Source organism: Trichomycterus rosablanca, chromosome 7 (genome assembly GCF_030014385.1).
Source record: "Trichomycterus rosablanca isolate fTriRos1 chromosome 7, fTriRos1.hap1, whole genome shotgun sequence".
NCBI classification, from domain to species: domain Eukaryota; kingdom Metazoa; phylum Chordata; class Actinopteri; order Siluriformes; family Trichomycteridae; genus Trichomycterus; species Trichomycterus rosablanca.
Window position 1 is genome coordinate 40,411,701 of NC_085994.1, and position 12,587 is coordinate 40,424,287.

At 38.8% G+C, this 12,587-nt stretch overlaps 1 protein-coding gene across 1 annotated transcript in view; it reads right to left on the reverse strand.

Annotated features, from left to right (window-relative positions):
• Positions 1-10,647, reverse strand: part of hdac6 (histone deacetylase 6) — a 28,573-nt gene extending 17,926 nt beyond the window's left edge. Inside the window, exons 1-11 of the mRNA XM_062999453.1 lie at positions 10,576-10,647; positions 7,496-7,587; positions 6,955-7,062; positions 5,406-5,491; positions 5,169-5,253; positions 5,043-5,083; positions 4,859-4,955; positions 1,473-1,570; positions 1,281-1,385; positions 227-295; positions 15-141 (exon numbers count right to left, since the gene is read on the reverse strand). Coding sequence (XP_062855523.1) covers positions 15-141; positions 227-295; positions 1,281-1,385; positions 1,473-1,570; positions 4,859-4,955; positions 5,043-5,083; positions 5,169-5,253; positions 5,406-5,491; positions 6,955-7,062; positions 7,496-7,567 — 888 coding nt within the window. The 5' untranslated portion in view covers positions 7,568-7,587; positions 10,576-10,647. The remainder of the gene's footprint in view (positions 1-14; positions 142-226; positions 296-1,280; positions 1,386-1,472; positions 1,571-4,858; positions 4,956-5,042; positions 5,084-5,168; positions 5,254-5,405; positions 5,492-6,954; positions 7,063-7,495; positions 7,588-10,575) is intronic.
• Between the last annotated feature and the right edge of the window lie 1,940 nt (positions 10,648-12,587).

Genomic DNA, 12,587 nt, shown 5'->3' on the forward strand with positions numbered 1-12,587 from the left:
CACAGTTATGTTACCTTATTCCAGGGCACGTTGATGTTGTAGCCCTCGCCTGGTCCCGAACCCACCGTGCTGCTGTCTGACTCGGGCAGGTGGGGCCAGAAAGAGCCGCCCTCATAACGATGGATGGAAAAATACAGAACACTGTGGAGGGGGGATAAACAACATGAGAAAGACAGTCAGAGAGTAACGTGTTCATCTGCAAATTTGGATCCTCCTGGGATCCTACCTGGGATCCTCCTGGAAGACGTACTGGATTCCCTGACCGTGATGCACATCCCAGTCTACAATCAGAACCCTGTAACACATTAAATCACCACACATCAAAAAACTACATCAGATCATCACACATGAGATCATCACACATAAAATAACCACACATAAAATCATCACACATCAAAAGAGCAACAAGACCTTAAAGGTTAAGGTACTGGACTAGTCATTAAAATGGACAGACAGACAGACAGACAGACAGACAGACAGAAAGACAGATATACAGACAAATAGATAGACAGATAGATAGAAAGAGAGATTGACAAACAGACAGATAGACAAATAGATAGATAGACAGATACAGATAGGTAGACAGAGAGACAGACAAATAGATAAACAAAAATAGACAGACAGACAGACAGATAAATATACAGACAGACAAATAGATAGACATAGATATACAGACAGATAAATAGACAGATAGATAGCCAGAGAGACAGACAGACAAATAGATAAGACATAGATATAGACATATATACAGACATATAGACAAACAGATAGACAGATAAATAGACAGATGGACAGATAGATAGCCAGAGAGACAGACAAATAGATAGACATAGATATATAGACAGACAGACAGATAGACAGACAGACAGATAGGCAGACAGACAGACAGACAGACAAATAGATAGACATAGATATACAGACAGATAAATAGACTGACAGACAGATGTACAAAGAACGACAGTAAACTTGATTATATAAACATATATGGTTAGTATAATAATTATAACTATTTACATAAATGATATTAGGTCTATATACATAGCAATATAGTCATATATACATAATAATAAAAATAAGCATAAGCTTAACAATAGGAACACTATGTAAGTATGTATAATAATAAAATGGATATGTAATAAATGATAACTACACATACAGTAGAAGGTTGCCAATTTGCCACTGTTGGGCCCCTGAGCAAGGCCCTTAACCCTCAACTGATTTAAATGTAAATCTGAGTGTATACAACGTGCAGCCTGAATCACAGATCCAGCCGCTCTTACCGCTCAACGCCGTGCTGTTTCTGGGCGTAGCGTGCTGCTATAGCGACGTTATTAAACATGGAGTACCCGTTCATCATGGCAGCCTGGGCGTGATGTCCCGGAGGCCTGAACAGATGCAGAAAACGAATAATGAATGTAAACGCTTCACTTCCACTCAACGTAGAACTGAAATTAGCTTTAATAACCGGTTACCTGCACACGCAGAAGCCGTTACGCAGCTCTGATGTCATCACCTTATCGACCAGCTGGAGGACGGAGCCGGACGCCAGACAGGCACATGAGAAAGAGTCCTGCACACACACACACACACACACGATTAAACCCAAACAAATTCATCCAAGCATACCAGCTTTTATGACCTTTAATAACCTTAAGGTCACATGACAAGCAGATTGAATCACAGGAGATTCAGGTCTAACCTATAAGATACACTATATTATACACTATATTATACACTATATTATACACTATATTGCCAAAAGTATTCACTCGTCTGCCTTCACACGCCCATGAACTTGAGTGACTCATTCTTAATCCACAGGGTTTAATATGATTTCGGCCCCCGTTTGCAGCTATAACTGCTTCAACTCTTCTGACAAGGCTTTCCACAAGGTTTAGGAGTGTGTTTATGGGAATTTATGACCATTCTGATGTTGGACGAGAAGGCCTGGCTCGCAGTCTCCGCTCTAATTCATCCCAAAGGTGTTCTGTCGGATTGAGGTCAGAACTCTGTGCAGGCCAGTCAAGTTCTTCCACACCAAACTGGCTCATCCACGTCTTTATGGAGCTTGTGCTTTGTGCACTGGTGTGCAGTCATGTTGGAACAGGAAGGGGCCATCCCCAAACTGTTCCCACAAAGTTGGGAGCATGAAATTGTCCAGAATCTCTTGGTGTGCTGAAGCATTAAGAGTTCCTTTCACTGGAACTAAGGGGCCGAGCCCGACTCCTGAAAAACAGACCCACACCATAATCCCCCCTCCACCACACTTACAGGTACCGTTCTCCTGGCAACCGCCAAACCCAGACTCGTCCATCGGATCGCCAGAGTCCAGTGGCGGCGTGCTTTACACCACTGCATCCGACACTTTGCATTGTGCTTGGTGATGTAAGGCTCCAATGCAGCTGCTCGGCCATGGAAACCCGTTCCATGAAGCTGATCTGAAGGCCACATGAAGTTTTGAGATCTGTAGCGATCGACTGCAGAAAGTTGGTGACCTCTGTGCACTATGTTCCTCAGCATCCGCTGACCCGCCCTGTCATTTTACGTGGTAACACTCGGTGGCTGAGTTGCTGTCGTTCCCAATCGCTTCCACTTTGTTATTATAGCACTAACAGTCGACTGTGGAATATTTAGTAGTGAGGAAATTTCACCACTGGACTTGTTGTACAGGTGGCATCACGGTACCACGCTGGAATTCACTGAGCTCCTGAGAGCGACCCGTTCTTTCACTAATGTTTGTAGAAGCAGTCTGCATGCCAGGTGCTTGGTTTTATACACTTGTGGCCATCCAAGTCATCCACAATATAGTGTTAAAATACTTAATTAACATTTTTTAATATGTTAAAATACTTCGATCTCCTACTTGAAATGAACTCCAACTAACACTGTGTCCATCAACATTTAATTCGATTTTATATTAGGTTTATAACAAAATAAAAATCTTTCCTTTTGTAAACCCTTCATCCAGATGCACAAATGTAAAGAGGCAGCAACAATAATTTGAGCAAATATCAAAATAATTTCAAAAAACACACCCGCACTTAGATCTCAGTGGCTGCAGTTACGACAGGCTTTAGACAGGCTTAAAAATGCAGGATTTTTTTCTTTAGTTTTCCTCTCTAGGTTGCTCCTGTACTTTAAACGTAGACACAGCGAATCATTCTGATATGTATATACCAGATTCGGTACAGATTTTACACCGGATACCCTTTCTGATGCAGCTGTCCTATTTCTTTCCGGGTCTGGGAGCTGCACCGAGGGCGCACTGACAAGTGTGGCACAAAAATTTCACCCCTAACATTAAAGCACAGCTGAAAAATCCCCCCATTCCTGTCCTGTAGCGTTAATCTAGAAATTCATCATCTAGAAATTATAAACAAATGCGTTTTGATTCCGAGTGCTCGTATTAGCCACAATCGGGTTACACTGACAGTAGAGCGATGCGTTCACTGTGAGAGAGACGGACTGCGAGAGCTAACGCATTTAATATCGGTCGTGACTCAAGAGCACAGTCATTTCCTTCCATTTGCTCGAGCAGTCAGCACTTCATTTGTGGTCGTAGCTGTAGATAACAGGGTGTGTTCGCTGTGGAAAATCTTCTGCCTCGCTGTATTAGATAAAGTATGGGGATTACACACTGGCTGCCTCACGTGCACCTGAACGGTTGTTCCTTAACGGTGCCTTCTGCATCTGTTACAGATGTGTAATCAAAGTATTTTTATACATCATTTTCTTGCACTAAAGCAACACAATGATCCTATAAACATGCTTCGTATGTATATAGCATGTGTAAATACACCATTAGTGGAATCCTACATCTTATAGACTGTTTAGTTGGTATTATACAGACAGATGAAGCCACCTTAAGCTCGTGACGATCTTAGTTTGTGACATAAATGCTGCAATTACGACCTCTGCTGGCTGGTCGAGGTACTGCACAGAGACAGCGGATAATGGAGATCGGTGCGTGACTCTCTATATCAGGGGTGTGTGCTTTTACTGTATTAAGTTCTTTATTGTTTTTATTGTTTGTATTTTTACTTCATTTTGATGCTCACAGTGTATCACACAGCTGGGAAGCAAATAAAACCGACTGTATTCTGAAGAGAGCTGTCTGTCTGTGTCTGTCTGTCTGTCTAGCTGAGAAAGGGAAATAAACTATTAGCAAGAGCAGAACAATTGTCTTAAAATACACTGTAAAATCCTACATTAACTGCATCTCTCAAAATGCAGGCTGATTTTGTGACCTGCAAAGTGACACATCCCGCCAGTAGATGATGTTAAGAAATATTTACACATGATCCCAAACTGTACAAGAAGATAAGTAAGAAAATTAAGCAGAAGGAGGAAATTTAATGAAAATGAAAACAAGTTTGTGCTTCAGGAAGAGAAACCGGTGCGTCTCTTGTGTTATGAGGCCGTGTCTGTGGTAAAGGAGGACAATATAAATGCAGAATTCAGCCTCCAAGAAAAACAGCAGACCGCAATCACAGCAGGATACGTTACAATCGGCCCTTTGAGGGCCACAATAATGCCGATGTGGCCCTCGGTGAAAATGAGTTTGACACCCCTGCTCTATATGATCCCGCCTGGTGCAAGTGAAAAGAAGCGGTGTTAGAGAGGACGTGTTAGTTACGACCCTCTTCAGTCAGGAGTAGAGGTGCAAATACGATCGGGGAGTTGGATATGACTAGACTGGGAGGAAAACTGGGAGGAAAAAAGGCTTTATGCTATATCTTGTAAACCACAGTGGGACCAGTTTAGTTAGTCAAATATATTTTGTTTTGTGTTTCGTTTTGATGCGTCGAGTCATGGTAAAATTTGCAGACAAAATGTGGGTTGCGTGAAAAAAACGTACAGGATGGAGGTAGACGGAATCATAACGATCGGAAACGGACTTCAGCTCCTCCTCCGTCATCGTCTGAGTCGACTTCATCAAATCGACGTACTCCTTCCTGTCGGACGCAAACAAAAACACATCAAGCTTAAACATCTTTATTATTTATTTATTAGTCGGGTAACGTTGTGTTTTGGTGACGTACGTGTGCACGAGTGTGAGCTCCTCTTCACACGCAGATCTGGTCTGAAACGTGAACACAAACAGTCTGATGATTTATCGAACATAACTGCTGAGTGCAAACGGATGGAACGGTCGTCAGGTCTTTTACCTCCACGGGGACGCAGCGAGACCGCAGCCCCTCCGTCTCCATCGTTTTTATTATAGCCGTCACTCTCTCCGGACACTCAGGGTGGCTGGGAATAAAATAGGCAATAATTAAATACAATTAAATGACGTTAAGCTTCGATTCGGTCGTTTATTGAAGCTCTGTAGCACATTGGTGGAACGACCGCAGTGTATATCTGCAGATCTTGACGTTACTAAACCTGCAGGGTGCAGAACGTACCTGGAGTCCCACAGGCAGTGATATCGGGTGAAGACGTCCGAGTAAACGAGACCCGTTCCGACCGCCTTTGGCTTGACCTGTAAACTCTACACACATGCAAACACATTTTAATAAACTTAAAGGTGCGTGAAGTAAAACCACAACAAAAATGTCAGCAATTCAGCATGGGAGTCTGCCATGTGTTTATCTGTGAGCAGAAGACTGTGGTGGACTGAAGGGGACTTGACGTGCCTATAGCATGATTAGCTAGAGGAATGTAAACAGGTCAGTCCAGCTTCCAGTTTTTCAGGTCAGGTTTCCTTCATCTTATCATAAACTGTTCTGTTTCTAGATGCTGTCCAGATAGTTTCAGCTTCATTATTATTATTATTAGTAGTAGTATTAATATCACTATTATCAGTATAACTGCTATTATTATAATAATTATTATTATTATTATAATTATTCATATTATTATAACTGCTATTATTATTATTATTATAACTGCTATTATTTTATTATTATTATAATTATTATAATTATTATTATAACTGCTATTATTTTATTATTATTATAATTATTATTTTTATTATTATTATAACTGCTATTATTTTATTATTATTATAATTATTATTTTTATTATTATTATAACTGCTATTATTATTATTATTATTATAACTGCTATTATTATAATAATAATAATTATTATTATTATAACTGCTATTATTATAATTATTGTTGTTATAACGGCTATTATTATTACTATGATTATAATAATAATTATTATTATTATTATCATAATAATTAGTATTGTAACGGCTTTTATTATTATTATAACTGCTATTATTATAATCATTATTATTATTATAACTGCTATTATTATTATTATTATAACTGCTATTATTATAATAATAATTATTATTATTATTATAACTGCTATTATTATAATTATTGTTGTTGTTATAACGGCTATTATTATTACTATGATTATAATAATTATTATTATTATCATAATAATTAGTATTGTAACGGCTTTTATTATTATTATAACTGCTATTATTATAATCATTATTATTATTATAACTGATATTATTATTATTATTATAACTGCTATTATTATAATAATAATTATTATTATTATTATAACTGCTATTATTATAATTATTGTTGTTGTTGTTATAACTGCTATTATTTAATTATTATTATTATAATTATTATTAATACCACTATTATTATTACTACACTATTTTTATTACTACTTTTATTATTTATTATTTTTAGCATTACTATTCATTTTAGTTATCATTAGTTTTTATTATCATCATTACCACTATTGTTGTTATTATAATTATTTAGTTGTTATTACTATTATGATTTGTATTACTGTTATTATTATTATCAGATCAGAAGCATTTTCACTAATGATTTCAGACTTTTAGTCTCACTGTCATTTTTTTTTTCCTGAAGGTGGAGTGACCAAGATTTCTTTATTATTACTAAATGTAAAGGTTAAAACATTAAAAACGTTTGTCGTAATCGTCATTTTTTATAAGAAATAAAGAATTTGGACCATGTTTTTGAGCTGGTTGGTTAATTTCTCTTCTGCTTTGCTTCGGTTCTTTCGACCTTTATTCCTGGCCTCCTGCAGACTGGGTTTGAGGCTGCGTTTGTTCTCTCTCTGTCAGACAAACACAAGTTCATAAGAAGCAAATGTCATCAAGACTCGATTCTGCAGCTTTATTAGAATAATGTAAATGTATCTGTTAGCATGAGGAAGGGAACATGATCTGCTGAAGCTGCATCGTTCACATGGGCAAAATACAAAAGGCGACAGGAACACGTCAATCATTAACTTCTTTTGTGCACTTAACTATTATTAAGTAAGTAACAGTGCAAACGAGTAATATTTACACATTAATCCAAAACCTTAACAGAAATGCACACGGGATGAAGTAAAAACACTCATGACCACTGCACACGTGTGTCAGTTACAGCAGTGTTAGTTAGTGTTCAATTTACACCACAAACTTTAAAACTGATTTAAAGAACCAGAGTTTAAAGAGGTAATAAAATCTATTTTAAAATAAAAGAAGACAGGAAATGATTCTCACCTTGGCGTTTTGTGGCGTTTTCCGTGGCAAGCGAGACGAGCTCTTTGGCTTTGGATCTAATCCAGAATCCATCTTAAAGCTTCTTAACCTGCCTGCAAATTGAAATCCTGATTTATCACCAAATAAAACACCTTACTGTTCTAGTAACGGGTTCAGAATTACAGGAACAGGATGAGAAAATGTTTGTTTGTTTGTTTATTAGGATTTTAACGTCATGTTTTACACTTTTGGTTACATTCATGACAGGAAACGGTAGTTACTCATTACACAAGATTCATCAGTACACAAGGTTATATCAAACACAGTCATGGACAATTTAGTGTCTCCAATTCACCTCACTTGCACGTCTTTGTACTGTGGGAGGAATCGGGAGCACCCGGAGGAAACCCACACAGACACGGGGAGAACATGCAAACTCCACACAGAAAGGAACCGCCCCGCCCCATCTGTGGATCGAACTCAGGACCTTCTTGCTGTGAGGCGACAGCGCTACCCACTTAGCCACCGTGCCTATGAGAAAATGAGAACTGAACGGAGTTGTTTAAATATCCACACTACTCTTAATAATTCTGCCCCGACTCCACCGAGCAGACACTGTTGGGCCCTTGTGCAAGCTCCTTTAGGAGTGTGACCCAAGCTTCCAACCAAGCTGGGATATGAAAATAACAATAACGTAAATATAACAATAAAGACAACGTTGTTTTATGTTCCTAGTTGTCATTAGAGTCATTCTTTTTCATTCATTTTATTGTACCTGTAATAAAATTGCATGACATATCCTAAAATAAAAATAGGTCAGCTGATGAAATACAGTTCATCTGCATTTTGTTTTTAAAATAGGATTCATATCGGCTTGGGAGAACAAGACACGGGCCATAAATTTAAGCATTTCACACAAAAACACACAGTATTACAGAGTTAGTGCCAAACTTCAGGGTAAAATGAGACTTTATTACACTTAAACTCTACTACCTTAAATTTCAAAAGAAAATTGCTGGAGGTTTACTGTTATTCAGCCATAATTTAGTCAACATTAGTAAAATCTGGATGATCCAACACACCACAGATCAGGTTTTTAAACAGGTCAGTCAAGTTTCTCCCTATCTAATTTGGCAGATAATTTCTTTATGTCTCAAACTGCTGCCCAAAAGCTGGCAGCAAACATTTTAGAACGTCCCTGTATAGAGCATTAAGATTTCTTTTTTTAATGCATTTTCTCCCCATTTTCCTCCCGATTTAGCGACTCAATTTTTGTCTTCCGCTGCTGAGAGATGCCAGATTGCATCTGAGGAGAGCACGTCGCTGTACACGCCTCTTCCAACACGTGTACAGCCCTCCTCTTCTCGCCCATGTATTCTGCACAGGCGTCTCTTCTGCCAATCAGGGTCCTTACGCAGCGTATGAAACCCACCCACCCACACATAGTCCGGCCCCCACCCTGTACATACGATGGCCAATACGTATCTGCTGCAGGCACTGCCAATTATGCCCGCCAGATGCCGCCCAGCCGGCCGGTGGCAACACCGAGTTTCGAACCGAGGAGCTCAGAAACTCTGCGCTGGTGTGCTAGCGGAATATCCCGCTGCACCACCTGGGCGCTCAGCATTAAGATTTCTATACCACTAAGGTATCAAGACATAATTCCTCTTTACTGTTGGCAATATACAGGGGTTGGACAATGAAACTGAAACACCTGTCATTTTAGTGTGGGAGGTTTCATGGCTAAATTGGACCAGTCTGGTGGCCAATCTTCATTAATTGCACATTGCACCAGTAAGAGCAGAGTGTGAAGGTTCAATTAGCAGGGTAAGAGCACAGTTTTGCTCAAAATATTGCAATGCACACAACATTATGGGTGACATACCAGAGTTCAAAAGAGGACAAATTGTTGGTGCACGTCTTGCTGGCGCATCTGTGACCAAGACAGCAAGTCTTTGTGATGTATCAAGAGCCACGGTATCCAGGGTAATGTCAGCATACCACCAAGAAGGACAAACCACATCCGACAGGATTAACTGTGGACGCAAGAGGAAGCTGTCTGAAAGGGATGTTCGGGTGCTAACCCGGATTGTATCCAAAAAACATAAAACCACGGCTGCCCAAATCACGGCGGAATTAAATGTGCACCTCAACTCTCCTGTTTCCACCAGAACTGTCCGTCGGGAGCTCCACAGGGTCGATATACACGCCGGGCTGCTATAGCCAAACCTTTGGTCACTCGTGCCGATGCCAAACGTCGGTTTCAATGGTGCAAGGAGCGCAAATCTTGGGCTGTGGACAATGTGAAACATGTATTGTTCTCTGATGAGTCCACCTTTACTGTTTTCCCCACATCCGGGAGAGTTACGGTGTGGAGAAGCCCCAAAGAAGCGTACCACCCAGACTGTTGCATGCCCAGAGTGAAGCATGGGGGTGGATCAGTGATGGTTTGGGCTGCCATATCATGGCATTCCCTTGGCCCAATACATGTGCTAGATGGGCGCGTCACTGCCAAGGACTACCGAACCATTCTGGAGGACCATGTGCATCCAATGGTTCAAACATTGTATCCTGAAGGCGGTGCCGTGTATCAGGATGACAATGCACCAATACACACAGCAAGACTGGTGAAAGATTGGTTTGATGAACATGAAAGTGAAGTTGAACATCTCCCATGGCCTGCACAGTCACCAGATCTAAATATTATTGAGCCACTTTGGGGTGTTTTGGAGAAGCGAGTCAGGAAACGTTTTCCTCCACCAGCATCACGTAGTGACCTGGCCACTATCCTGCAAGAAGAATGGCTTAAAATCCCTCTGACCACTGTGCAGGACTTGTATATGTCATTTCCAAGACGAATTGACGCTGTATTGGCCGCAAAAGGAGGCCCTACACCATACTAATAAATTATTGTGGTCTAAAACCAGGTGTTTCAGTTTCATTGTCCAACCCCTGTAGATGGCTACATATAATACTAACAATATTGTACTAATGTTAACTGATTACATTTTGTAAATTATAAAGCACAAAACACAACAAAAATAACCTGCAAGTATTTTCACACCTTTGTACATTAAATATTAACACATGTAATTACTTACTATTGATCAAAAATGTCCTTTATGCTTGAATTACGTTTAACACCGGCTTAAAAACTCTAACTTGACAACCATTTTGGAAAAATAAACAAATAAACTGGGAAAAAAATCAATACTGGCGGCTAAATTGAACAAAAATGTTATAATAACGAAAATAAAATAATTCAGTTTCAAATCATGTAGGCTAGCACAGTGTCGGTCTAACAACCCGCTAAAACAGAACTACTAATGGACTGTGTTTCAATTTTCAGTCTGTGGTCAACTAGTGCACTAGATTACTGAGTAATTAAAGCACAGCTACACCCTGCGTAGTGTGCCTTTGTAGATATTTTATAGTAATTTGACATGCAAGCATTCGGAACGGCTGCTTTACGCATGCGTAGTACCCGCAACTAGATGACGCAGTACCAAAGCGAACGTTTATGCTACCTTCAAGTGCTTCGCGCATTGTAGTATAAATTAATCTCGAGGCTGCTCTGACAGAGGTTTTAACAACGTTTTAAGAGCAACAGTCACTAGATATTCTGTTTTATTTGGTATCTTTATGGCATTTCATATTTTGCAAAATCGTAGCCTGCATTAAAACAGCAGTTAGACGCTAAACAATGTGTGCGTTAACGTGAGACTAGCTGTTAGACTAAATATCTGTTGTAGTTTAAAATCATGCAAATATAATACATTACTCCAACATTGGTATGAACATTAATAACAAAAAGTTCGAAAAAAATCTAAAATTGTTTTCATAGCTTAGTCTTTATGGCTGGACGAGACGTTTACGAGCAACTAATTTGACTCGGGAACTCCTATTCACAACAGTTACATAGCCTATGAAATCGCAGGGGTGTGTCTGTCTGAATAAAAATTTTAAAATTAATTATGTAAACTGATATAAACACTATTTATTTGTACAATAAGGTTTTTAAATGATCTAGTGGTCTGTTTAGCAAGATTACTTGACTAAAAATATGGTTTCTAAATAATATTCTCTGTTTCTAGTCACCACAACATACTGAACCAAGCGAACAGCTTCTATACTATATAATATAATTTAACATTTGTACTTTAATACTTTCATTCTATATAATTTTGCCAGTTTGGTTCAATCAAATAAACTAGGTGGCCTGACTTGTAGAGTTTGACCAACATGGGTCCTGAAAACCTGTGGAAAAAGTGTCTTAATTGTGTCACTGTGTGTAATTTGGTATGTTCTTCCAGTGTCTGCATAGTTGTTCTCTTGCATAAAAACAGTAATGGTCAGCGTAAACTAGCAATAAATCAGAATTTGGCAGAATAAACCGGCTCACCCCAGCAACCAGCACCCAGGGCTACCTATAGTACAACCACAATTTTTCCTATTAATAATTTAGTCCGTTTTATTATTAAAAACACTACAGAAATCTCAAAATTATGAAAATGATTTTGACAAAGAAGTGTTTTTATTATTTATCAGAAAAAGACTTGATTTACACCCACAGCATGCCGGTTCTAACATGAAACAACACTTTGTTGTATTATTTGTAACTTGCTTATTGTATTAGCATCACAACAAAATGGTAAATATGGAACATGATGGATAAAACAACTGGTCCAAACAGATTATCATGTTTATTTAGTGAAAAAAAGAGGGTGGCGCAGTGGGTAGCGCTGTCGCCTCACAGCATGAGCCTAGATAGATAGACAGACAGACAGACAGACAGATATATAGATAGATAGATAGATAACTTTATTAATCCCATAGGGAAAGCCAGTTATTACAGCAGCTCAAGATACATTAGAGCAAAAAGTATTAAAGTACAAAGTATTAGACGTAAAAAAAACGTATCCGGGCAGTAAACATTGTTAGATGAGATATGTAACACATAATATACTAAACTGTTGTAAAGTGTTCATTGCAGTAAATATTAACAGATGTGTAATATAGTCTTTATAAACAGAGTGCACATGAGTCGTTCGATGATTAGGTTTGATTCCCCAGTCAGGTGACCAGGGTTCTTCTTTGTAGAGTTTGCATGTTC